The sequence below is a fragment of the Neolamprologus multifasciatus genome, chromosome 9, assembly GCF_963576455.1.
Source record: "Neolamprologus multifasciatus chromosome 9, fNeoMul1.2, whole genome shotgun sequence".
NCBI classification, from domain to species: domain Eukaryota; kingdom Metazoa; phylum Chordata; class Actinopteri; order Cichliformes; family Cichlidae; genus Neolamprologus; species Neolamprologus multifasciatus.
This window is the reverse complement of record NC_140447.1, coordinates 29,754,991-29,782,808: the sequence shown is the minus strand read 5'-3', so window position 1 is coordinate 29,782,808 and position 27,818 is coordinate 29,754,991. Positions and strand designations below refer to the sequence as shown.

Here is a 27,818-nt window from a genome sequence, read left to right as displayed (position 1 = left end):
ACTTGAACACTAAAGTGGCCCTCCAATGTAATGAAAGTGCCAGCAGTGGCCCACAGCTCATTTAGATTTGAGACCCCTGCTCTAATGTAAGCGGCCTGTTAATGTTGGTAACACAAACCTCAGGCTGATCAGAGGTTTCAACGACCAACGCGGCATCCATAGTGTCCGCGTCCAAAGGACACTAGGGATGCCGGGACACCTTTCCCAACCAACCCACTGACCACAAGAGACTTTAACTCGCTCTTCTTCATGGACTTAGCCACAGGGATTTCATAATGCACGGCAACAGCACATAAATCCTCCTTCCTACATGCATCAAGCTGGTCTAATGCAGGCTTAGCTATATAATCATCCAGGCTAAACTGTGCCATATTCACAATTAATCCCGGATGAGCCCCCACTTATGTTACGCCCCACTTAAAAATGAAGTGTTGACTGGGGTGGGGGGTAACACAAAGTGAAAAAAGAAAACAAACTACTGAAAAATAGATGTCATTAAACACGATTTATTGCACAAAACTACTAAAGTAAAAATGAACACCGGGAAGCTCTTTTCTTCAGGGTCTCCAAGGCCAAAACAACAAACAAAACACCCCCTTTAGCTAACAAATCAAACCAAGAACTCTCTAACAAAAAACAAAATAAAATGGCAGAGCTCCCTGTCTAGCCAAAAAAAGGAGAAAAGGATTGAAACAAAAATGGCAGAGAATTCCTACCTGCTTCCACAACAATGAACTAATTAACACAGTAAGGGCACACCTTTGCTTACAATAAATACAGGAAGTGTAATCACGGCTCAAACAGTTTATTTAACATTTTAAATTTTTATTTTACCATTCCAGAATTTCAGAGCACAACCTGAACAAAAAAACAGCTGCAAAACATGTTTTAAAACACATGCAATAAAAACTTGATAACATGACAACAGTTTTGTTCATCCAACTGCTGGAACAAAGCAAACCATTCGCCACGAACACTGAAGCATAACAGTGTAGAAAGCTCAAAATTTAAGTAGCAGAACATTTTCATTCAAAGTTACCTGATCAGATCTTTACAGGAGATTCACTCTGAACTCTGTGGAGCCTGATCTCAAGGGTTTTGAGTCTGACCCTGAAACCAGAAGAGGATCTTTCTGTCTCTGCAGATTCACTGTGATCCAGTGATGTGAGTGATTTCAGATGATCACGCTGATGTTTGCACAGAGCAGATAATGAAGTGAATGTTTTGGCACATTGGTAACAGTGAAACTGTTTATTAGTAACGTGAGATCGTTTGTGTTCGGAGTATGAACTGAGATTCCTGAAGCTCTTGTCACACTGGTCACAGCTGTAGTTTCCTTCCATGTGTGTACGTTCATGCTTGTTACAAGCAGATGAACTTGAGAAGCTTCTGTCACAGTGTCTGCACTTGTACGGTTTCTCTCCTGTGTGGACACGTTTGTGTATTTTAAGGCTACCGGCACTAATGAAGGATGACCCACACTGATCACAGAGGTGCTTTTTAACCCCACTGTGAATGAGTTCATGTTGTTTTAAGTCACTTGGTTTGGGGAAGCCTCTCCCACATTCTTTGCAGTAGTTCAGTTTTTCTCCAGTGTGTCTACGTTGATGTAGTATTAGGCTTCGCTGAAGAATGAAAGTTTTCCCACAAAGGTCACAGAGGAAGTCTTTCCCACAGTGATGACAGGGTTGAGAAATGGATCCATCTGTGTCGCTTTGCTTCTAAACAAAGACACAAAGACAGTGTAAGTCAGTACGAAGCCGCATCCTTGATGGATTGTTGGAGCACTACGGCTACTGTAGTCAGGAGCCTTACAGAGTAATACGTACTGTGCTTTAACATAATATTGCCGTATTTTGTGTGTATAAGGAACCCAAAATGGCACCTGTTAAGAGACATGCTTATGAAACTGATTTCAAACTCAAGGCTGTCAGCCACGCATTAGAACCTGCGGCTCGGTTCACTCTGGCACAGCTGGCTGCCGGCGGAGCCGGCGGGCACGCCGGTGCAGCCCCCTCTAGCTTCTGCCCGATGGCTACTGGGTGACCCCTCGTCTGGGGATCCTCAGCCCTTCCCATGAGGGTGGCACGGATGCCCCTCCGGTGGTCCTCCTTGGGCTCTTGCACTCCAGGGCCTCTGGATGTCTGGGGCCTGGATCTCCTCCATGCCTGCTTCATGCCCTGGGGGACAGGGCTATGGCTCTCTACATCCTCTTGCAGACCATTACATGGGGAAACCATTTGAATACAAGCGCGCTGATCCACACAGGTGTGCACACGGGTGTTCACTGTTCGTAGACTTAAATCACACCTTTCTTGGCTGCTACTTCAAAGCACATTGTGCGCTGTCTGTCCTGCGTGCCGCACAACAACATTCAATATTTAGTATTTATTGCTGTTTACACTTAGCTAGATTAATGCGATGGTGTTGTGTTTAGTATGTTGCTTGTTTTCTATTCTTTTTCTCTCAACAGGTGATCCAGGAGATATTTTCCCCCCTTTCTCATTGTCCCTCTCCCCTTCTGTTTTTCTTTTCCTTCCTCTTTCTTTCTCAATTTCCTATCCCTCACTCATGTCTGTCCCATCTGTAACAACTGAAAATAAAATAAAATAAATAATAAAAACAAAGGTCGATCAAATGGACCAATACGGCAATGCCATGATGATCCATTTGGCAAAATAAATCCATTGGGTATCCTTGTTGGTCTTCAGACAACAATTCTGATGGCTAAAGAACCAAATGGGACAGGCAAAAAAAAAACCCCAAAAAAACATGGGAATAGAGCAGCTGCGAGAGAATTCAACATTAATGAATCAATGGTACGGAAGTGGAGGAAGCAAGAAGAATGAGTTGAGTAAAGCTTGACTTATCTGACTGTTTTGTTTCGCTTAGTGCACCTTATGGTCCAGAGAACTTCAGTTTTATGATACAAAGTTTTGTGGATATTATACATGGTTATGCTGAGGATATGTCAGCCAATTTCCACTAGAAATGCCATTTGGTTAAAATGTTAGCAAGAAATTTGCATTACATTAAATTTTTATATACAAAATAAATTTATGTCTTTTTTTTCACTAATAATGTTGTGGAGTTGTAAAGTATTTTGTCTCACGTCAATTATATCATCAGTTATGTTGTTATTGCAAATTTTCAAATATATATCGTGAAAAATATTTTTGGGCCATATTGTCCCGCCCTAATACCATGATAAGGCACCAAACTACCTGAACATTAAATGACACCATAATATCTATTTTCAGCACTTTTAGTTTTTCATGATCGTGTAAACAAAAATCATAACTGAAATGAAAATCTGAATAAAATCACTCAGAGCTGCTATTCCCTGCAGTAGAATTGCTAACATGCTAACACAGTTTAATTTGCAGAGATGTTCCAAACAGTCAGGCTAAAATGACAAGATAAAAATATAAATACATACCTCACAGTAACTGCGCTTGGAGAGTCTCTTTCTGGTGTGGATCTCTTGGTGTCGTCTCAGGTAACGTGGTGTTTTAAAAGTCTTCTCACACAGATCACATTTATAAGGTCTCTCCTCAGTGTGGGTAAACATGTGGTCATGTAACTGTGTGTCTGTTATAAACTGTTTGCCACACTGATCACACCAGTACACATCATGTCTGGTGTGAATACGTAGGTGTATGGTTCGGCTGAACGGCCGGCTGAAGGTTTTTCCACAAATCTCACAGCTGTATGCCTTAATTCCAGAGTGACTAACTAGATGCCGCTGTAAGCTGTTCTTGCGAGAAAAAACTCTACCACACTGATCACAGCTGTACGCTTTAACTCCACTGTGAATGACTTGGTGTGCTTTTAGGGAATCCTCCCAGGAAAAAGTCTTTCCACACTCATCACAACTGTATGGTTTCTCTCCAGTGTGGATGACCTGATGACGTTCTAGTTTATACTTCCCAGTAAAATCCTTCCCACACTCATCACAGGTGTATGTTTTCTCTCCCTTTCTTCTGTGAGGTTTGTCGGCCTCCTGAGAGCGCTGACTTCTCGCTCCATGTTGGTCCTGCAGTGACAGAGATACAAACAGAGGCAGTGAGTGAAATGCAGTCGTGGAACAAACGAAACCTTCAAACTCCCTCCATTAACACTAGTTTTAAACCTGAAGGTGGAGTGTGGCACCAAACACCTTACAGGTCTTTTATCCCCACCTGCTGGTAGTAGAAACACATTACATCCAACCTGGTGTTAAAAATAATTAAGACCAGGTTGGATGACTGTTCAAACAGTAAATCATGCCCATCCCTCCTACTTGTACACAAATATTAATGCTAACATGCTAAAACACTCATAATAGTAAAAATGTTTACAGGTCTATGCTTTTTTATATTTCCCGTTCCTGATATTAGTTTGTTCAATGACAACAGATCCATTGTAATAGTTAACAGGTTCTTAGTCATTCAGGTCATCGTACTCTAAGGAGCTTGGAAGGCAAACATGTTCAAGCTTGCTTGAAGACGTTTCACCTCTCATCCCAGAATCTTCTTCAGTTCTAGGGTCAAATGGTGGAGAGTCCCAGATTTTAAACCTAATGTGAGTGTCCCCCAAAAGGGTCATGGATCCCCTATTGATCCTCTACCTAATCACACCATCCATGGTGTAAAAACAGGTGTGGGTCACAGTCAGCCAAGGTTTCAAGTGAATCTATTATGAAACTTAACTCCACCCTATCATGTGATTTCCTGAGGGTTTTTTTCCCTGTCCAGTTTGGCACCGTAATAATAAGATTTATTGTCTCAAGGCCAAAGAAAATGTTTGGAAGGGGCTCGACCGAGCCACAGGTGCCAGGCACCACCAAGCAGCCACCAGGAGTGAGCCAGTACACAGCTGAGCGCCCTGCTCATGTTCCTGTTTAGAGGCAAAGTCACCCTCTACAGTGTAGGCAACAGAAAATACACATATGTTTTATTTTCCTTTATTTTCTACTTAACTGATTCAAACACCTTTATTAGAAATAAATAGTTTGTATTTCATTTACTAATCTTATTTTATTATTACATTAATGTAGCACAAGGTTCAGTTAACTTTGGAGAAAAACAGGTGGTAAAAATGTTCTTCAAGGAGCTACTTTTACTTTCTTACTCTGATTACATTTCAGAGCCCGTACTTTTTCACTTTATCTTGAGTAAAGAAGTTAAATCAGTACTTCAACTTTTACTAATAAACTTATGTGTTCTTTAGGCGTGAAGACATCACATATTTACAAAAGTGCTCAGATGTTTTCGAACACGTCTGTTACCCACCAGCTCAATAGCAGACGAGGATCATTTGAGCCGGGCGAGAACAGCGGACTCCCACAAACCATTTTCAGACCCCCGCAGGATTAAACATAATATTTAAGTGTCTTAGATTTATTTCATTGTTTTATTGTTCCTGAGTAAATTGGTTTGGCTGAGATTAAAGTTAAGCCTCATAACATATTATAGCACAGTTAAATAATAGGTCCCCGATTATTTAACTGTGCTATAATAGTAAAAACTCAGTAAAAAACGCATCAAGTACACTGGTGTTCCAATTGTACAAATCATACTTGAGATTTGAGAAAGGGCCATATTTTCCTCACCTTCTGTGTTGAGCTCATTGTTTCCTCTGTAGTGACTCAGCTGAGTCCAGATGGCTGAAAATGTTCCTCTGCTGCTCCGTCAGACTCTTCTCCTCCTGCTGATCAGCTGGGACACAAAACAGATCTTTGTTAGGCTCCACACTGCACTGAAGAGTCAAAGTGTCTCATATGTTCATCTCTGTTTCATTAGTTTTTGTTAATTTGTTTTGTCTTGCTGTGCATCACTTTACAGCAGCCAGACTCATTAAAATGACACTTTGTAGGAGTTCACTTCCTCTCATGTGTTCATCCACAGCAGCTGGACAATAAAGTTTATTGTGACCCTGATACTGCAGCAGATCGCTCTCATCCATTTCCTGTTATCACTTCAAATAGAAATGAGGCTGTAGAGGTTTGGTGCATGCAGAAAAACAGCTGCAGGGACAATGAAAAGACTTTTCTGCTCCAACTTCTCCTAGCATGCTGAGCTAATGATTAGTTGGTGTTTTTCTCCAAACACTCTCTCACTCTTCTCTCAACGTGTTCACAATAAACTGTGAACAGACACCGAGGAGAGCAGCAGAAGACCTCATTCAGGAGCTAAACTCAACATGAACTGAACTCACAGTAAAGTTAGCTCGGTGCTTACCTTTAGATTACCTTAAATTTCTTTCTCCCTCCCACTGTTTTTGTCATGTTTCCTTTATTTCTTGCCTTATTATACTCGTTATCTCTGTCTGACAGAAGTTAATAGCCAGGTCAGTTAACCCATGTTTTGTGGCTTTCTTCACAACTCTGTCATTTCATTTCCTCTGACTCCATAGTGAGCTGGAATCCATAAAAAGCCAACTATAAGTCCCATCATGTGTATTTCGTTAAATGTTTGCTGAACCTCTGTTAGTACATCTGCTCTACTTTCTGAGCGGCTACACTATAAACTGTCCAATGAAGAGCTTCAGTCTGAACAAATGCCTGATTGTAACGGTCACATGTCTTCTACCCACTGAACAGCTGACAGTACTGGAAGCATTTCTCCAGTGTGTACTGACGGTCCACCATTGATCCTTTTCAGGGACAACAAATGCTACCCCGGTTTGACTGGCTGTATTCTTTGATGCATCTGTATATATTTGTACATAATTATAATACTGATCATTGTAAGTCTGTACTGTATGTAAGTTTAAATTAAATTCCCTATTCCTGTTCTTCTTTTCGTGTAATGTGAAATCTACTGTGGCATCAGTAGATTTGGCTCAAGCAGATCCCAGGAACAACATTGGAGATCGGAGCGCAGTCCTAGGAACAGCTAGGATGCACAGGACCTTCAAGCCCCCAGGCCTCTGGTAGAGGACCTGAGTTTGAAGGATAAACCACCTGCACGGGCAAGAGAGGAATTTATTAGCTTTCTGTCTGTGTTGGGTTTTTTTAACATCTATTTTTTATTATTTGGTAAGAGTAAATTCTGGTCCACACTAGTTAGTGGCAGCAACGCCCCACCTCCTTATTTGCAAATCACCAAAAAAAGTGAGCATGCACCAGGAGAGGAAGACTGTGTCCAAATTCAGGGGATTGATACTTCAAATGCCATATTTGTAGGCAATTATGTCACAGCGATGCGATGAAGGCTTTCCAAAGTCGAAGAGTCCTCCGAATGCGGTGACGAACGTGTCCTACTTTTCCACAGATTTCAAGGATGGGTCGGTTGTATCCTTTGTGGCCGAGCATATCCCAGGATTCACTGTGAGTCATACAGGAGAATCTTTCTTCATAAGAATAGCAGACGAAGTAGGAGTTACTGCTGGAGAGGAATACACTATTAAATGAAGTATACGAAAATCTGGTCGTATAAAAGTTACATTTTTGTAGTGGCTGTGTTGTTAGGCTTTGGGTATTTGCATATGGTTTTTACAAAATTAATATAATCTTTGTAAAAACTGCTCGTAAACTAGCTTGTATGGTGGGTCCTGTGGTTTTTCATGTATTGCCGCTAACATACAGCTGATTTTGATTTTTAGAATGAACCTTTTTGTGATATGCTTTGGGACCAAAGAGCAAACGCCTCAATTTATTAAAATCAGGCAATAACAATAACCTCTTCACTGGGGTGAAGAATCCAGCCACTGTCGCATGGAGGTACAAGAATATGAGTACAGTTTATTAACCCTCGTGCTGTACAGAACATGTGGTGTCCAGATTGTAGATGGATTTAGGGATAGATATTTGATGGCACCTGTGTGTGCCGCTTGCCGTCAGCTGTTACCTGCTTTGTTTTTGCTAGCTTTGTTTACATCTGTTTTCTTCAAAAATGTCTGTACACTTCTGGTTTATGACTTCCAATCGCTACTAAATATCAGAGCCACTGTTGTAGAGCAATCCCGACTGGCCCAAGGACGTGAAGATTTTCATATCCCACCTGTGATCGAGACTGTACCACTGTTCCTCCGGTGCGATCCACAATGCCATCCCACCAGGAAGAAATGTCAAAGAAGGCGAGGGAAACGGGGCAGTGTATTGGTAAAATTCAAAAATTGCATGGCTGCTTCACCGACAGCTAATTCTTACGCTCTTCTGAACAAATTTTCCCCGGATATCAAGTTGTTCATCTCCGGGCGATCCCTGGAATTGGTGCACCTATTGGAATTGGCTAGCAACCCTGTGTTAGCTAGATTGCCTCTGGTTAATGCGAGGTGCTAAAAAAATAAAACCTTTATTTTGAATGACTTCTTCACCACTCGTCGCTTAAATTTTCTTCTGGTGACGGAAACTTGGCTAAACTTGGGTGAGTTAAGCTCGCTTTCGGAAGTTGTCCTTCCAGGCTGTGAATATCTGAAGTTGCCATGGACTACTGGCCAGGCTGGAGGGCTCGCCATAGTTAATAAAACTATTTCAACTGTCAGCATTGGAATGGTTTCAATCTTATCTGTCTAACCAAAGTTTTCTGCTAGATTAGGGGACTAGATTAATGCTGCAACTTCAGTGGTGTGGAACTGATTTAGCTTTCATCACTCAGATACACAACAAAGCACTATTTTTGGTAGCGCATGCTAGCGGGCCGTCATTATTACCGTGTTTTTTTGGAAAATACGGCACACTTAATATCAATCCTTTTTTGATTTTTCTGAAAATCGACAGTACCACTTATAATCCTGTGTGCCTGATGTATGAATTCTGGGTGTGTTTACTGACCTGGAAACAATTTTATGTGGTACACGGCGCTCGAAAATGTTTTATTACGACTTTTCTAAGCTACGAACCGCTTGATGGATTGTTGGAGCATTACGGCTATCGTAGGCAAGAGCCTCGCGGGGTGAAAAAAACTGCGCTTCAACATAATATTACCCTATTGTGAGTGTATAACCTCCTTTTAAGTTTTGTGGATATTATACATGGTTATGCTGAAGATATGTCGGCCATTTTCCACTGGAAATGCCTTTTGGTTAAACTGTCAGCAAGGAATTTGCATTTGCACTGTTAATTTTTATATAACTGTAATGCACATAAAAAAAACAGCTGCTTGTTTATGTGAAAATACATTGATGGGTTTTTTTGCACTAATAAAGTTGTGGAGTATTGTGTCTCGTGTCAATGATATCGTCACTCACCTGGATTTTGGACTACCTCACTGACCGACCACAGTATGTGAGAACTCAGGGCTGTGTGTCGGAGAGGGTCGTCTGCAGTACGGGGCCCCACAGGGAACCGTTCTAGCACCGTTCCTCTTCACCATCTACACTGCAGACTTCTCCCACAACTCCACCCAGTGCTTCCTGCAGAAGTTCTCTGACGACTCTGCAATAGTCGGCCTCATCGCTGATGGGGACGACAAGGAGTACAGTACAAAAGTACATCACATTTAAATCACTACTCAAAAATCATCTATTTAGAATTGCATACACCTGATCTGCTCAGTTTTTATATTTGCTTTTATACTTTTATGACTGTTTATGTCTAAATTTTATCTACCATGTTTGCTATATATACAGTTTTCTTATGTTTTTTATGGTATTGTTTACATGTTACTGTAAGTTGACCTTGACGGTCTGAAAGGCACCTATAAATAAAATGTATTATTATTATTACAGACAACTGACCCAAGACTTTGTGGACCAGTGCCGCCAGAACTACCTCCAGATCAACACTAGTAAAACCAAGGAGTTGGTGGTAGACTTCCGCAGGCACTAACATCCCCCACTGCAACCACTGAGGTCCAAGGTATGGACATTGAGACTGTGGACATCTACAGGTACCTTGGTGTTCATCTGAACAATAAACTGGACAGGTCTCATAATTCAGACGCCCTCTACAGGAAAGGGCAGAGCAGGCTGTACTTGCTGCGGAGACTCAGGTCTTTTGGAGTGAAGGGCCCACTCCTGAAGACCTTATATGACTCTGTGGTGGCCTCAGCCATCTTTTACGGTGTGGCCTTCTGGGGCGGCAGCATCTCTGCTGGGGACAGGAAGAGACTGAACAGGCTGATCAGAAGGGCCAGTTCTGTTCTAGGATGTCCTCTGGACCCAGTAGTGGTCGTGAGTGACAGGAGAATGGTGGCTAAGCTGTCATCCCTGTTGGACAACATCTCCCACCCCATGCAGGAGACTCTGACAGCACTGAGCAGCTCCTTCAGTGGCTGCAGCACCTACGATGTGGGACGGAGAGATTTCGCAGGTCTTTCCTCCCCACTGCTGTCAGACTCTACAAGAAAGACTTCAACTGACCAAGCACACACATCCACACATGTGCAATACTCTTTCTGGCATCGTTGTATTATACTCAATTGTAAATAGTATTTGTATTCTATTTTATTCTATTGTGTACAGTATCTTATAGATATATTATTCAAGTGTTTTTTCTCAAAATTTTCTATGCAACTTTGCACTGTTCACTGCTGAAACAAAACAAATTTCCCACACGTAGGATTAATAAGGGTTATCTTATTTTATGCAACCAAGACTACATAGCTCCCATACTGGCATCCTTACACTGGCTGACAGTTAGGTTTTGAATTAATTTTAAGACTTTATTATGTGTTTTTAAAGCATTGCATGTGTTAGGACCCTTAAACCGTTCTGATCTTTTAAATTGGTTCACTCCTGTAAGATCACTGACGTCTGGTGATCAGATGCTCTTAGCTGTCCCAAGGTCCAGATTAAACACAGAGGATAAGAAAGGTCTGGCCTCTCTTATCTGGAAACAAAATTAACAAAATTGATTGAAAAACCTGTGGCAAAAATTCATTTTCGTTTTGTTTTGTGAAGCTACAAACTGATGAACTAGATTACTGGTAGAATGATGTATAAATGAAACATGGTTCGCCCTCTTATGCATATTGTATTGATGTATCATGACTAGTGATGTGCGATACCACTGATTTCCTTTCTGATCTGATACCAAGTGAAATTCAGGGTGGTATCGACGATACTGAACCGATACTTTGTATAAAAACTTATATTGTTTATTGTATCTTAAATTTTAGCGTCATCATGATTACAGGACATCAGACTACTTGTTCTTATCACATAATAGTCGAATTCATCATGGCTCCTTTAAGTTCAATAATTGCTATGTCCTCTGCCTCATGTAATTAGGAGATGGAGTGTAGGAGCCATTTTTCCTATTTCCCTGTCTTTATCACCACTAGAGGGTTGCATTTCATTTTATGTACTGGTTATAACAGAGGTAGGTACGGGATTATTTAAAGTCAAGGGTAATTCTGTCCAGGTGTTACTGATGAGAAGGGGCAATCCATTTCCTACTGTGCTTAGTCTAGTTACTTGTTGTCTGTGTTTAAATGGAAATTTAAATGGACGTTGCAAAGGAAATAAATGCACCTTTAGGCCCCCTCCTTGATTCAGAGTCTTTCCCTTTTCACGTAAATGGCCTCCTTGACTCTGGTCTCAAACCGGCGTTCCTCCTTGTCCAGGATGTGTACCTGTGTTCCTGGAGGACAGGCGGGTCCATGGACCAGTCCACAGCTGAAGACCGCACTTGGGTTCAACTTCCAGTGAAACTGAGGCCACAGCTCAGGACAATAGAAGATTGAAAATTGCTGCCTGGTCTAATGGGTCTCAATCTCTGCAACGTTCAGCTTTCTGAATTTGTCTTAAACAGCATAAAAGCATGGATCCATCACACCTTGTATCAGGAAAACATTGATGAACTTTGAGCAAATGAAACCACAACTTTAAAAAATGAATTCCCAAAATTAATTGTTTCAACATCTTAAACACAAAATCATAAGTTTTAATACCTACAGCAAGTTTAAGGAAAAATAAAAGATTTTAAAGATCTTTCAACCTTTTTTCTCAAATATAAAACAGCAGATGGCACTTACATGCATCTTTTATGGGACTGTCCAAAAATATCTAAATTCTCTGCATCAACAAGAAAATGATCTTGATACTAAACTGTAAGATCTGTAAACATCCGGGTCAATTGTTACCATGGTTGCTGCCTCTGAATAAAAATCTGGAGAAAAGAGATCCACGTTATTAAATAAGCTTATGTTTAATGTCAGGAGATGTGTTATTGAACTGGATTACGGAGCAGCCCCCCTACTGTAACTCAGTGTTACAAGGAAATTTTTCATAACTTTCAGGTCAGATTTTTAATAAGCTGCAGGAACCCTGTTCAGTGTGAGTGGAGAACAGCCAAGTCTCCTCCTCTGATAAACCTCCATCTGTGCCACTGAAAACAGCTCATCTGACTCTGACTGTAAACATGTTTCCATTTGTCACTTCAGTCTTTACTCTGAAATACAGGAAATGAAATCACAGCTCAAACTTCTTCATCCAACTGCTGGAACAAAGCGAACCACTCGACATGAACACTGAAGCAGAACAGTTTAGAAACCTTAAAAGGAGACTAGGGAACCATTTTCATTCATAGCTGCCTCATCAGATCTTTACAGGAGATTCACTCTGAACTCTGTGGAGCCTGATCTCAAGAGTTTTGAATCTGACCCTGAAAGCAGAAGAGGATCTTTCTGTCTCTTCAGATTCACTGTGATGGGAGTGATTTCAGCCCTGAGTGATCACGCTGATGTTTGCACAGAGCAGACAATGAGGTGAATGTTTTGGCACATTGGTAACAGTGAAACAGTTTATTAGTAACGTGGGATCGTTTGTGTTTGGAGTATGAACTGAGATTCCTGAAGCTCTTGTCACACTGGTCACAGCTGTAGTTTCCTTCCATGTGTGTACGTTCATGAAGACCACGAACAGATGATTGTGAGAAGCTTTTGTCACAGTGTCTGCACTTGTATGGTTTCTCTCCTGTGTGGACTCGTTTGTGTGTTTTAAGCTTCCATGCAGTGATGAAAGATGACCCACACTGATCACAGATGTGCTTTTTAACCCCACTGTGAATGAGTTCATGCTGTTTTAATCCACTTGATGTGGTGAAGCTTCTCCCACATTCTTTGCAGTATTTCAATTTGTCTACAGTGTGTTTACGTTGATGTGTTTTTAGGGTTTGTTGCCAACTGAAAGTTTTTCCACAAAGGTCACAGTGAAATACTTTCCCACCACCACAGTGATGACAGGGTTGAGAACTGGATCCATCTGTGTTGCTCTGCTTCTAAACAAAGACACAAAGACAGTGTAAGTCAGTCCTTCACCATTTTTATCCTGAACGTCGCCTGAAATAAAGAGCAAATAAAAAAAACACAAAAATCATAACTGAAATGAAAATCTGAATAATCACTCAGAGCTGCTTTTTCATGCAGGAGAATTGCCCGAAACATCAGAATCAGTGAGCTGTCGGCTTTCAGTCTCGACTGTGTCCGCGCCTTCGGGTGAGAAAGGCGACATCTCACTGATTCTGATCTGCGGGTCGGCGCTTTGTGTTTACGTCTTTGTGCAGAATCCGTGTACCTTCTCTTATTTACTGTTTGGTGGTTGTCGAAATTTTGTGAGGTTTCACCAGAGATTCGGGCGTTTCGGGCAAAATAAAATTATAATAAAAAATCGATTCAGGATTTTAATAAATTGATATCACATTATCCAAGCCAGAATCGATTTTGATCGGTAAATCGATTATCAAAACCCACCCCTAGCTAACACAGTTTAATGAGCAGAGTTGTTCCAAACAGTCAGACTAAAATGACAAGATAAAAATATAAATACATACCTCACAGTAACTGCACTTGGAGAGTCTCTTTCTGGTGTGGATCTGTTGGTGTCGTCTCAGGCAATGTGGAGATTTAAAAGTCTTCGCACACAGGTCACATTTATAAGGTCTCTCCTCAGTGTGGGTAAACATGTGTTGTTGTAAATGCGTGTTGGTTATAAACTGTTTGCCACACTGATCACAGCTGTACACATCATGTCCGGTGTGAATGCGTAGGTGTCTATTTCGATCCCGTATCTGGCTGAAAGTTTTGCCACAGATGTCACAGCTGTATGCCTTAGTCCCAGAGTGGGTAACTAGATGACTCTGTAAGTAGCTACTGTGAGTAAAAGCTCTTCCACACTGATCACAGCTGTACGCTTTAACTCCACTGTGGATGACTTGGTGTTTTTTTAGAGCACTCTTCCAGGAAAAAGTCTTTCCACACAGTTCACAGCTGAACGGTCTCACTCCAGTGTGGATAAACTGATGCTGTTTTAGTGAATCCTTCCCAGTAAAACCCGTCCCACACTCGTCACAGGTGTATGTTTTCTCTCTCTTTCTTCTGTGAGGTTTGTCGGCCTCCTGAGAGCGCTGACTTCTCGCTCCATGTTGGTCCTGCAGTGACAGAGATACAAACAGAGGCAGTGAGTGAAATGCAGTCGTGGAACAAACTCAACCTTCAAACTCCCTCCATTAACACTACTTTTAAACCTGAAGGTGGAGTGTGGCACCAAACACCTTAAAGGTCTCTTATCCCCACCTGCTGGTAGTAGAAACACATTACATCCAACCTGGTGTTAAAAATAATTCATGACTGTTTAAACACTCTAAAATAATTTTTCCCTATTTTCCTTACTTTTACTCCCCAAAGAAAAAAAGGACTTTCTACTCATTATATTTTCAAAACAGAGTTTTTACTTTTGGTTTGAGGAATTTGAGGGGAGTTATTTCATCACTAAGGGCATCAAACATCAAACTGATTTGAGCCTGAATAGTAACACATGAAAGACAATCCTGATCGTGTACTAATCTCCAGGGTATGAAACATAAAAAGAGATGAAAGAGGCAAAACTGTGAGTCATAGTCAGGAGTTAAAGTGAGACGTTGTTCTTCTTTCTTTTTTGCACAGCACCTGAATAAACAGGTAATTTCAAATCCAGCGTTTCTATCAACAAACATCAGCAAACACAAACTGTTTGTGTGCAGTTTGTCTCACAGTGTGTTGCTGGCTAAAGGTCCAGCTGCTGTACATCACAGGGAGAGAAAAGAAAGAGAGCTAACTTCACTCAGAGATGGAGAAAGATAAGACACACAGGACAGGAGAGGAAGAAGAGAGGTTAGATTTAAAGGGAAGGACTGCTCAGTGGGATTCGATCAACTTTAGATTAAAGCTTACATGTAAGTCCTCATGTGTTGAAATCAGATATTGGGTCTGTACATGTGGCATTATGTTTGTTTTTTTTCAGATTATGAAACATGCTGCAAAACAATCTGAGGCAGATTAACTGTGCCGCCTCAGATGCAACCTTTTCCATGCAGTAGAATTGCTAACATGCTAACACAGTTTAATTTGCAGAGTTGTTCCAAACAGTCAGGCTAAAATGACAAGATAAAAATATAAGTACATACCTCACAGTAACTGCGCTTGTAGAGTCTCTTTCTGGTGTGGATCTGTTGGTGTCGTCTCAGGTAATGTGGAGATTTAAAAGTCTTCTCACACAGGTCACATTTATAAGGTCTCTCCTCAGTGTGGGTAAACATGTGTTGTTGTAAATGCGCGTTGGTTATAAAATGTTTGCCACACTGATCACAGCTGTACGCTTTAACTCCACTGTGGATGACTTGGTGTGTTTTTAGAGTATCCTTCCAGGAAAAAGTCTTTCCACACAAGTCACAGCTGAACGGTTTCTCTCCAGTGTGGATAAACTGATGCTGTTTTAGATTAGCCTTCACAGTAAAACCCTTCCCACACTCGTCACAGGTGTGTTTTTTCTCTCTCTTTATTCTGTGAGGATTGTCGGCCTCCTGAGAGCGCTGACTTCTCGCTCCATGTTGGTCCTGCAGTGACAGAGATACAAACAGAGGCAGTGAGTGAAATGCAGTCGTGGAACAAACTCAACCTTCAAACTCCCTCCATTAACACTAGTTTTAAACCTGAAGGTGGAGTGTGGCACCAAACACCCTAAAGGTCTCTTATCCCCACCTGCTGGTAGTAGAAACACATTACATCCAACCTGGTGTTAAAAATAATTCATGACTGTTCAAACACTCTAAAATCATTTTTCCCTATTTTCCTTACTATTACTCCCCACATTAAAAAAATGCCTTACTACTTATTATATTTTCAAAACAGACTTTTTACTTTTGGTTTGAGAAATTTGAGGGGAGTTATTTCATCACTAAGGGCATCAAACATCGAACCGATTTGAGCCTGAAAAGTAACACATGAAAGACAATCCTGATCGTGTGCTAATCACCAGGGTATGAAACATAAAAAGAGATGAAAGAGGCAAAACTGTGAGTCATAGTCAGGAGTTAAAGTGAGACGTTGTTCTTCTTTCTTTTTTGCACAGCACCTGAACAAACAGGTAATTTCAAATCCAGCGTTTCTATCAACAGACATCAGCAAACACACAAACTGTTTGTGTGCAGTTTGTCTCACAGTGTGTTGCTGGCTAAAGGTCCAGCTGCTGTACATCACAGGGAGAGAAAAGAAAGAGAGATAACTTCACTCAGAGATGGAGAAAGATAAGACACACAGGACAGGAGAGGAAGAAGAGAGGTTAGATTTAAAGGGAAGGACTGCTCAGTGGAATTTGATCAACTGGAGATTAAAGCTTACATGCAAGTCCTCATGTGTTGACATCAGATACTGGGTCTGTACATGTGACATTATGTTTTTTCAGATTATGAAACATGCTGCAAAACAATCTGAGGCAGATTAACTGTGCCACCTCAGATGCAGCCTTTTCCATGCAGTAGAATTGCTAACATGCTAACACAGTTTAATTTGCAGAGTTGTTCCAAACAGTCAGACTAAAATGACAAGATAAAAATATAAATACATACCTCACAGTAAATGCGCTTGTAGAGTCTCTTTCTGGTGTGGATCTGTTGGTGTCGTCTCAGGTAATGTGGAGATTTAAAAGTCTTCTCACACAGGTCACATTTATAAGGTCTCTCCTCAGTGTGGGTAAACATGTGTTGTTGTAAATGCGTGTTGGTTATAAACTGTTTGCCACACTGATCACAGCAGTACACATCATGTCCGGTGTGAATGCGTAGGTGTCTATTTCGGTGCCCTATCCAACTGAAGGTTTTCCCACAAATGTCACAGCTGTATGCCTTAGTCCCAGAGTGGGTAACTAGATGCCTCCTTAAGCTGCTACTTTGAGTAAAAGCTCTGCCACACTGATCACAGGTGTACGCTTTAACTCCACTGTGGATGACTTGGTGATGTTTTAGAGCATCCTTCCTGGAAAAAGTCTTTCCACACAAGTCACAGCTGAACGGTCTCTCTCCAGTGTGGATGACCTGATGAAGTTTTAGTTTAGCCTTCACAGTAAAATCCTTCCCACACTGATCACAGGTGTACGCTTTAACTCCACTGTGGATGAGTTGGTGTTGTTTTAGGCCACTCTTCCAGGAAAAAGTCTTTCCACACAAGTCACAGCTGAACGGTCTCTCTCCAGTGTGGATGACCTGATGAAGTTTTAGTTTAGCCTTCACAGTAAAATCCTTCCCACACTCGTCACAGGTGTATGTTTTCTCTCCCTTTCTTCTGTGAGGTTTGTCAGCCTCCTGAGAGCGCTGACTTCTCGCTCCATGTTGGTCCTGCAGTGACAGAGATACAAACAGAGGCAGTGAGTGAAATGCAGTCGTGGAACAAACTCAACCTTCAAACTCCCTCCATTAACACTAGTTTTAAACCTGAAGGTGGAGTGTGGCACCAAACACCTTAAAGGTCTCTTATCCCCACCTGCTGGTAGTAGAAACACATTACATCCAACCTGGTGTTAAAAATAATTCATGACTGTTCAAACACTCTAAAATCATTTTTCCTTATTTTCCTTACTTTTACTCCCCACAGAAAAAAAGGACTTTCTACTCATTATATTTTCAAAATAGACTTTTTACTTTTGGTTTCAAACATCAAACTGATGAGAAAGATAAGACACACAGGAGAGGAAGAAGAGAGGTTAGATTTAAAGGGAAGGACTGCTCAGTGGGATTTGATCAACTGGAGATTAAAGCTTACATGTAAGTCCTCATGTGTTGAAATCAGTTTGGTCTGTACATGTGACATTATGTTTTTTCAGATAGTGAAAGATGCTGCAAAACAATCTGAGGCAGATTGACTGTGTTATTTAAAGACTGCATGAAGATCCTCTGCATGTTAGTGCAGGATAAACAGGTTAGTTTGCTGAACTGTGATGGATTTAAAGTAAAGAACAGTGTGTGACTGGTGCACAGTGACTGTGGTGCTCATGTCACAGTTAGATTACATCAAGTGTAGCAGAGATTCATTTAAACTGAAGCTCATGATGCTGATACAATGTATAATCACGCTTGCATATTTCAAAAATATGAAGAGCAGCTTGAATCTACAAATTATAATAAAGAGCTTCATTATAATTGCCCACTCTACAGAGCTCAGCTGACAGCTTCTGTTTCATGTCGGGCTGCTGTTGTGGTGCTTTGAACATGTATTTTTTGGGGTGATGAAAAAACTGTTAGGTTTAATGTATGTGTTACAGGTTGCCATTTAAAAAGCTACACAATGCCATTTAGAAAGATAGAATGCTTCTGTTTGCTATCTAGGTAACCTACACATATGACTACGTGCATGACATTGATAAGGGGAACAAGCAACCTTGAGAAGAACAGATTCTACCAACAACAATCTGGGAGAGCTGCACTCCCATCATATAACCACACACAATGTATAATCACACTTGCACAGCACAATCACTTTGTAACCAGTTATAGTAGTTTCTCATAGTCATGTGTGTAACCAATAAAAACAACCTGCAGGGGGAAAGCAAGTTGAAGTGGGTTGGAGACAACTGCTTCCCCCTTGCGAGTGAAAACTTGAGCTCTGTGTGACCTCGTTCCTGAGTGAGTTTCTGTTTATCCAGCAGTATCAGGGGTAAAACTGACAAAAACTGTTATGTCCATTTGATTATTAATAATTTTGATGAATAAACCTTCCTTATTTTAACATGTGCTGTGGTCTCTAAAAAACAACATAATATACAACACAGTCATATAACAGGTTGGGAGTATGAGAGTTTTAGACGTGACTGATTATTTGGTGAAACTGTGATGTTTTCCTCACCTTCTGTGTTGAGCTCATTGTTTCCTCTGTAGTGACTCAGCTGAGTCCAGATGGCTGAAAATGTTCCTCTGCTGCTCCGTCAGACTCTTCTCCTCCTGCTGATCAGCTGGGACACAAAACAGATCTTTGTTAGGCTCCACACTGCACTGAAGAGTCAAAGTGTCTCATATGTTCATCTGACAACACAAAGTACAAATTTCACTCTGATTGCTTGTAGAAATCTTGTGAGACGTGTTGTGCTGCAAAGTCAGGAAACTCTCTCACTCACTTATACTTCAGGAGGAACTTTGTGACATTGGCTCTAATATTCTAAGCAGCCCTTTACTATGACAGGGCCAGAAAGTCCTATTTGAAGGTTTGGGAGAAGGACCATGTTAAAGGTGGATTGGGGTTTATACACTTTGTTATGATACAGGTAAGGCTGTAAGCACATCTGTGGGAGATGTACACGACACCACCCTCAGCGTAGTCCAGTAGATCTCAAAGAGGAAGCACTTCGATACACAGTTTTATATGTCAGGGTTCACGTCCCTTCATGCGTAAGCAGATAACATAACATGCGTGGCAGTTGTCTGCAACTCCTTTTATATTATTGATGTTTGTTCCTCACTAACGGTTTCGACAATCTCTCACCTCCATCTGTTTCCTGTTTCTCATTGTGAGGCCCCATGATCGCATATGACCCATCCTGAGTACATCCTGTTCTAATCTGCACAGGCACGTATGCAGTTACAAGCAAAACACTACTTTAAATGTCTTCCAGTTTAAACCTTCTATAACCTCTTGATTAATATGGCACTTATTTAAAATTACAACATTTATATTTCCCACAGTACTCGTGGTCATTGATCAGTGGTTTCAGTGCTTTCCTTCCTGCTTTGACTGCAGCTGTGTTTGACACAGGAAGACATATTTCCATTCTTCACGATTATACTTTATTCTTTTTGGGGGAAGTGCAGCTTTAAACCTTCACATGATTCAAGTCAACCCAACAAATCAATCTGGACGATCACAGGTGGGAAAAACTTCTGTAGATAAAATGAAATCAAACCCAACATTCAATCCACAACACGATTAAAAACGTGATTCTCCCAAATCACCAAGAGCTGCACATTAACCTCCACAATATATTTTTATTCTCTGTGCTTTCAAATATGAACACTGTTTACTTTCATCTCTGTTTCATTAGTTTTTGTTAACATCACTTTGCAACAGCCACACTCATTAAAATGAGACTTTGTAGGAGTTCACTTCCTCTCATGTGGTCATCCACAGCAGCTGGACAATAAAGTTTATTGTGACCCTGATACTGCAGCAGATCGCTCTGATTTCCTGTTATCACTTCAAATAGAAATGAGGCTGTAGAGGTTTGGTGCAGGCAGAAAAACAGCTGCAGGGACAATGAAAAGACTTTTCTGCTCCAACTTCTCCCAGCATGCTGAGCTAATGATTAGTTGGTGTTTTTCTCCAAATACTCTCTCACTCTTCTCTCAACGTGTTCACAATAAACTGTGAACAGACACCGAGGAGAGCAGCAGAAGACCTCATTCAGGAGCTAAACTCAACATGAACTGAACTCACAGTAAAGTTAGCTCGGTGCTTACCTTTAGATGAGCCCACAAACCGAGAGAAACTCCGTGATGAAGCTGGAACTCTTTCCAAACACAGGAAACAGATCAGGGAGCAGAGACCCACGTGGTTCACGCTGATCTCAGCTACGATCCAGGAGACAAGGGTGGGCAGATCGATGCAGATATCGATCCAAACGGTAGTTTAGTTTGTTTTATCATCCAAATTCACTACTTTACTCGCTTTGGATGAAAAAAAGCTCCGTCTGTCATCCTGGAAGGCGCGTCGTTTTCTTTACATCGTTTATTGGCGGTTGTCAAACACCAAAATAGTGAATTACCGCCACCAACTGATGTGGAGTGTGAATTAAAATGTAGACCAGCAACAATTTACTCTCTTTTAAAAACTGGATTAAGGCCTGATAACTTTCACTTCTTGAGTCTTTTTGCAGTAAATCAATAAGATCCAGTTTCATTTTTATGTTACTGAGGTTTTGAATCAGTGTAATATAACATGTTCTAGTTTCCTCTCGTCCACAGGAATCACATTTCCCTGTATTAAGTTTCCCTGTCATGAATAGTGTAGATTTCAAATCAATATGTCCAAATCTTATTCCAGATATGACCACCTCCTCTCTTCCTCTCCTTCCTGTGCTTCTCATTTCTCCTACACTCCTTTAAATCATATTCAACCATTGTCTCCTCCTTTCTTCCTCCCACTGTTTTTGTCATGTTTCCTTTATTTCTTGCCTTATTATACTCGTTATCTCTGTCTGACAGACGTTAATAGCCAGGTCAGTTAACCCATGTTTTCCTCTTTCTTCACAACTGTCATTTCATTTCCTCTGACTCCATAGTGAGCTGGAATCCATAAAAAGCCAACTATAAGTCCCACCATGTGTATTTTGTAAAATGTTTGCTGAACCTCTGTTAGTACATCTGCTCTACTTTCTGAGCAGCTACACTATAAACTGTCCAATGAAGAGCTTCAGTCTGAACAAATGCCTGATTGTAACGGTCACATGTCTTCTACCCACTGAACAGCTGACAGTACTGGAAGCATTTCTCCAGTGTGTACTGACGGTCCACCATTGATCCTTTTCAGGGACAACAAATGCTACCCTGGTTTGACTGGCTGTATTCTTTGATGCATCTGTATATATTTGTACATAATTATAATACTGATCATTGTAAGTCTGTACTGTATGTAAGTTTAAATTAAATTCCCTACTCCTGTTCTTCTTTTCGTGTAATGTGAAATCTACTGTGGCATCAGTAGATTTGGCTCAAGCAGATCCCAGGAACAACATTGGAGATCGGAGCGCAGTCCTAGGAACAGCTAGGATGCACAGGACCCTCAAGTCCTCTGGTAGAGGACCTGAGCTTGAAGGATAAACCACCTGCACGGGCAAGAGAGGAATTTATTATCTTTCTGTCTGGTTGGGTTTTTTTAACATCTATTTTTTATTATTTGGTAAGAGTGAATTCTGGTCCACACTAGTTAGTGGCAGCAATGCCCCACCTCCTTATTTGCAAACCACCAAAAAAAGTGAGCATGCACCAGGAGAGGAATACTGTGTCCAAATTCAGGGGATTGATACTTCAAATGCCATATTTGTAGGCAACTATGTCACAGCGATGCGATGAAGGCTTTCCAAAGTCGAAGAGTCCTCCGAATGACGAACGTGTCCTACTTTTCCACAGATTTCAAGGATGGGTCGGTTGTATCCTTTGTGGCCGAGCATATCCCAGGATTCACTGTGAGTCATACAGGAGAATTTTTCTCATACGAATAGCAGACGAAGTAGGAGTTACTGCTGGAGAGGAATACACTATTAAATGAAGTATATGAAAATCTGGTTGTATAAAAGTTACATTTTTGTAGCGGGTGTGTTGTTAGACTTTGGGCATTTGCATATGTTTTTTAAAAAAAATAATATAATCTTTGTAAAAACTGCTCGTAAACTAGCTTGAATGGTGGGTCCTGTGGTTTTTCATGTATTGCCGATAACATACAGCTGATTTTGATTTTTAGAATTAACCTTTTTGTGATATGCTTTGGGACCAAAGAGCAAATGGCTCAATTGATTAAAATCAGGCAATAACAATAACCTCTTCACTGGGGTGAAGAATCCAGCCACTGTGGCATGGAGGTACAAGAATAAATCAATTTACACATCATATTGATATGGGTACGGTTTATTAACCCTCGTGCTGTACAGAACCTGTGGTGTCCAGATTGTAGATGGATTTAGGGATAGATATTTGACGGCACCTGTGTGCCGCTTGCCGTCAGCTGTTACCTGCTTTGTTTTTGCTAGCTTTATTATGTTACACACCGGCCTGGGGGGCTGGAGTGCAACACAAGAAAAATAATAAAAAGAAGTAAATCACACAGCCACAGCTTTACAATGACTAGTCGTTTTATTAACTTGACAGGTAGCGAGCGTCAGGGTGGGCATGGCCAAAACAACAAACAAAACACACTGGAAATGAATCAGAACTAACTTACCTATAGTGAATCAACCCCAAAAGAAAATACAAACCTCTAACCTGTCTCCCTACCCGAAACAGGAGAAAAAGGTTGTAAAAGAAACGGCTTCCCACCCCTACAGCTACCATGTCCAGATACGACTCTCTAAACTGTTTTTACTGCAGCCTAGCTCTGTCACACGCCACGAAGGGCCCCAAACGTGCATGTCACTGGAAACAGGAAGTAGTAGGAGAGGCTGCTGGCCCAGTCAGGTCCCAATTTGTAGCTGGCCTCATTCCCTCTTCCACCAATGGTCAGCCTCCACCTGGAAACTTACATAACACAGACATCACAGAGTACACACAATGCCCCCGCATGGTGTGGCGAGTAACAGCACCACACGGCAACAATGACCTGGGTCATAACAGTTTAATATCTGTTTTCTTCAAAAATGTCTGTACACTTCTGGTTTATGACTTCCAATCGCTACTAAATATCAGAGCCACTGTTGTAGAGCAATCCCGACTGGCCCAAGGACGTGAGGATTTTCATGTCCCACCTGTGTTCGAGACTGTACCACTGTTCCTCCGGTGCGATCCACAATGCCATCCCGCCAGGAAGAAATGTCAAAGAAGGCGAGGGAAACGGGGCAGTGTATTGGTGGAATTGCATGGCTGCTTCACAAACAGCTAATCCTTACGCTCTTCTGAACAAATTTGCCCCGGATATCAAGTTGTTCATCTCCCGTCGATCCCTGGAATTGGTGCACCTATTGGAATTGGCCAGCAACCCTGTGTTAGCTAGATTGCCTCTGGTTAATGCGAGGTGCTAAAAAAATAAAACCTTTATTTTGAATGACTTCTTCACCACTCGTCGCTTAAATTTTCTTCTGGTGACGGAAACTTGGCTAAACTTGGGTGAGTTAAGCTCGCTTTCGGAAGTTGTTCCTCCAGGCTGTGAATATCTGAAGTCGCCATGGACTACTGGCCAGGCTGGAGGGCTCGCCATAGTTAATAAAACTATTTCAACTGTCAGCATTGGAATGGTTTCAATCTTATCTGTCTAACCAAAGTTCTTCTGCTAGATTAGGGGATACATACGGTGGCCCCTAGAGACAAAGCACGTACAAACTCCAAAACACTTGCAAACTCCAAAACACTTGCAAACTCCAAAACACTTGCAAACTCCAAAACACATGCAAACTCCAAAACACTTGCAAACTCCAAAACACTTGCAAACTCCAAAACACTTGCAAACTCCAAAACACTTGCAAACTCCAAAACACTTGCAAACTCCAAAACACATGCAAACTCCAAAACACTTGCAAACTCCAAAACACATGCAAACTCCAAAACACATGCAAACTCCAAAACACTTGTAAACCCCAAAGCACATGCAAATTCCAAAACACAACGGAAGTGCTCCAGGACGCTAGGGGCAGTGTTGAGCTTTTGTTACCTAGTAACTACACAAGCCAGGATGTACCAATGACCGGATTTGGGGTCTGCAGCCTTAAAGTCCACATTTTAAGGCCGATTACGTCACAGCGACTCGACGAAGGCTGTCCCAATTCAAAGGCTGCTCGAAATGCGGCCCTCAAATGCGTCCTTAATTTCCCTGAATTTTAAGAATGGGTCGCTGTAGCCTTCATGGCCCAACATATCCCAGATTTCATAGCTCGCCTGTGGTGTGGATAATTTTGCCGAAAAAAACGGCTGAAGCGGAGCCGCCAAGAGTAAACTTTCAGAAGTAAGTACTGAATATTATGTCACTTATTTATGCGCAAATGTTTTTTATAATAAAGAACATTAAAACATTACTGTTGGCCACATGTCGGGAAAGTTATGTGACATTAGCGATGTTTGTACTAACTTGGTTTTAAAGCCTTTACTCCAAAATATACGCCGTTCAATAGTTGACTTTAATCTTACAGAGAATGTGATGATTTTATGGATAATTAAAGTCAGTCATATATCCACAAACACAACAGGCTGAAAGTCAGTGATGCTGCTTGGTTTGCAGTCCTGAATATCACGGCACAAGCAGGATTCACTGCACTGTTAATGTTAGCTATGTTATATTGCTGCCACTGTTCGGTGGTGTAGAGCCAAACGGACTTTAACGTGTGTTTGAACGAGCTGACGGTTCACTCGTTAAGCTGAAAGAAAGGTGCTTTAATCACAGGAGTCACACACGTGTCCACTGTACCATCTGGGAACTCTTCTTGTTTCGTAATAACACAGTCCTCCTTCTTTTGTGCTGTTTTGTAGCAGTGTATACACCTGAGGCTGTCACCTGTCTGTCTGTCCTGCACTCTCTCTCTTTTTCTTTCTCTCTGATTGTGTAATAAAAGTATGAACATGTATTTATAAGTTACATTTGTGTTTGAATCCTGCAGCTTATCACGCATTTGATTTCCATGTGTGACAACTGCAAGTGTCCAGAGTGAGGACAGACTGAGGGACTCACTGCTGCACATCATCTGTGAGGCTTTGCACCCCTGATGATCCACCAGGACTCAGCAGTGTGTGAGGAAGAGGAGGAGGAAGAGCCAGCAGCAGCTGACAGATGGAGAGAATAGACAGACTGTTCCCTGTTTGTGAAGGACTGCTAGGAAAGTTTAACATAACTAATTGTCTGTCCTGAATCAGTCTTATTAGGTAATGTTCAAATAATTTTATCATTCCAGTGTTTGCAGTGTGGGAGAAAGTACTCAGGGCCTTCAAGTTACACACTATGAAAGGAAGAAACAAGTTTAATATTCAGAAACCTAAAGTATGTATCAGCAGCTGAATGGACCTAAAAATAAATGTTTGTTTCAGTTCTATGAAGCTTTGAGTATTTTGGATTAGTAGCAGTGCTGTGTTTGTTGCATCATATTGCTGTAATTGTTTATATGCTTTATATATTCTGAGGTAAGTTGATCTATAGTGTTACATCATATTCTATAATGATGCTATGTGTTTGTATACTTTCTGCCCAGTTTGACCCATTTAGCAGAAGTCAGCCTGTTTAAGGCTCTGATATCTATTCTGTATGACTTAAAGCAGTTATGACATGGTCTGATTTTCTCACCCAATAAAGGAATATTCAATATATCAGTCTACTCTTCATTTTATCAGAAACAGTTATCACAGCTCATATAATTTCTTTTTACACACGTATGTAAGCAATGAGCCAAATTTAGTAATGCCAACATACTGAAGGAACAACATTTCTCTCTTATATATGATACACCTATATATGCACTGTCAAAGATACTTGTCTTTGAGTGAAGATTTAAGGTGATAAGACCTATAAATAACTGCAACTTGAATCTGTACTGTGGCTCAGTATTTGACACAGAGTTCATGTTCACTGCTGTAATAGCTAATAATGATTAATATAATAACTATAATATTGGCCATATTATATTTACATTACCAAAGTGATATGACTTTAGTCTCATGAACAACATTAGCTAATTGTTATTTACTAACTAATCTTAAATGACTGTTCAGTACAGAAATGAAGCCCAAAAATCATGTTTTACTGTCCTGTGGTCTCAACCTCAGATACTTATCAAATCACACAAAGCTCTTGTAGAAACAAACAAACAAATGAACAAAATATGTTTTCCTTCATTTCTGTCAAACAAAGTTGTATGACACGTTTCCAGCGGTTAGTATCATGGTTGCTAGGCAACCTGGGAAGCGCGACAGAGACTAGACCGTCCCATACAGACAAACTTGCCGTTTATTTTGCAAATCGAGCTCAACACTGCCCCTAGCGTCCTGGAGCACTTCCGTTGTGTTTTGGAATTTGCATGTGCTTTGGGGTTTGCATGTGTTTTGGAGTTTGCAAGTGTTTTGGAGTTTGCATGTGTTTTGGAGTTTGCAAGTGTTTTGGAGTTTGCAAGTGTTTTGGAGTTTGCATGTGTTTTGGAGTTTGCAAGTGTTTTGGAGTTTGCATGTGTTTTGGAGTTTGCAAGTGTTTTGGAGTTTGCATGTGTTTTGGAGTTTGCAAGTGTTTTGGAGTTTGCAAGTGTTTTGGAGTTTGCAAGTGTTTTGGAGTTTGCATGTGTTTTGGAGTTTGCAAGTGTTTTGGAGTTTGCATGTGTTTTGGAGTTTGCAAGTGTTTTGGAGTTTGTACGTGCTTTGTCTCTAGGGGCCACCGTAGATACATGTTCCTCAAAACCCTCAATTTTTTGTGGGGTCCCCCAGGGGTCCATTCTTGGCCCAGTTCTCTTTTCAATTTATATCCTCCCTATGAGCTCAATTTTTAAAAAACATGGATTCTCACACCATTGTTATGCAGACAACTCGCAGATTTACCTGCCACTGAAACATAAATCTGTGAGTCCTTTGAAGGGATTGCTGGATTGTTTGGAGGATGTTAAGGCGTGGATGGCTTTAAACGTTCTCAGCTTAAATGGACAGAAAACAGAGATCATTGTGTTTGGTCCCTGTGACCACTACGACTTTGGAATTTATTTTTAAAAAGCCCTTGCAAGGAACCTATTAGTGATTTTTGATAGTAATCTAACATTTGATAAACATATTAATGCTGTCATCAAGACCAGTTTCTTTCATCTTCAGTTACTTGCAAAAGTGAAGCCATTTCCCTGTTTTAGAGATTCTGAGATAGCTATCCATGCCTTCATTTCATCTCACCTCGACTTTTGTAATAGTCTTTACTCTGGTGTTTTTTCCACTCTTTTCGCCCGTGTTTGGGAACCCGGCACATGGATCCTTTGTTTACAGTAGGGATCAGCTGTTG

At 41.0% G+C, this 27,818-nt stretch overlaps 1 protein-coding gene across 1 annotated transcript; it reads right to left on the bottom strand.

Moving 5' to 3' along the window:
* Positions 1-20: 20 nt before the first annotated feature.
* LOC146511804 (uncharacterized) lies at positions 21-20,233 on the bottom strand. The gene is made up of 6 exons (XM_085171869.1): positions 19,020-20,233; positions 16,751-17,515; positions 15,311-15,739; positions 13,700-14,296; positions 3,440-4,036; positions 21-1,721 (listed from the first exon to the last, which is right to left on the bottom strand). The coding sequence occupies exons 1-6, from the start codon at positions 19,035-19,037 to the stop codon at positions 1,044-1,046; spliced, it is 3,084 nt and encodes a 1,027-aa protein (XP_085027995.1). The 5' UTR covers positions 19,038-20,233; the 3' UTR covers positions 21-1,043.
* Positions 20,234-27,818: the final 7,585 nt, after the last annotated feature.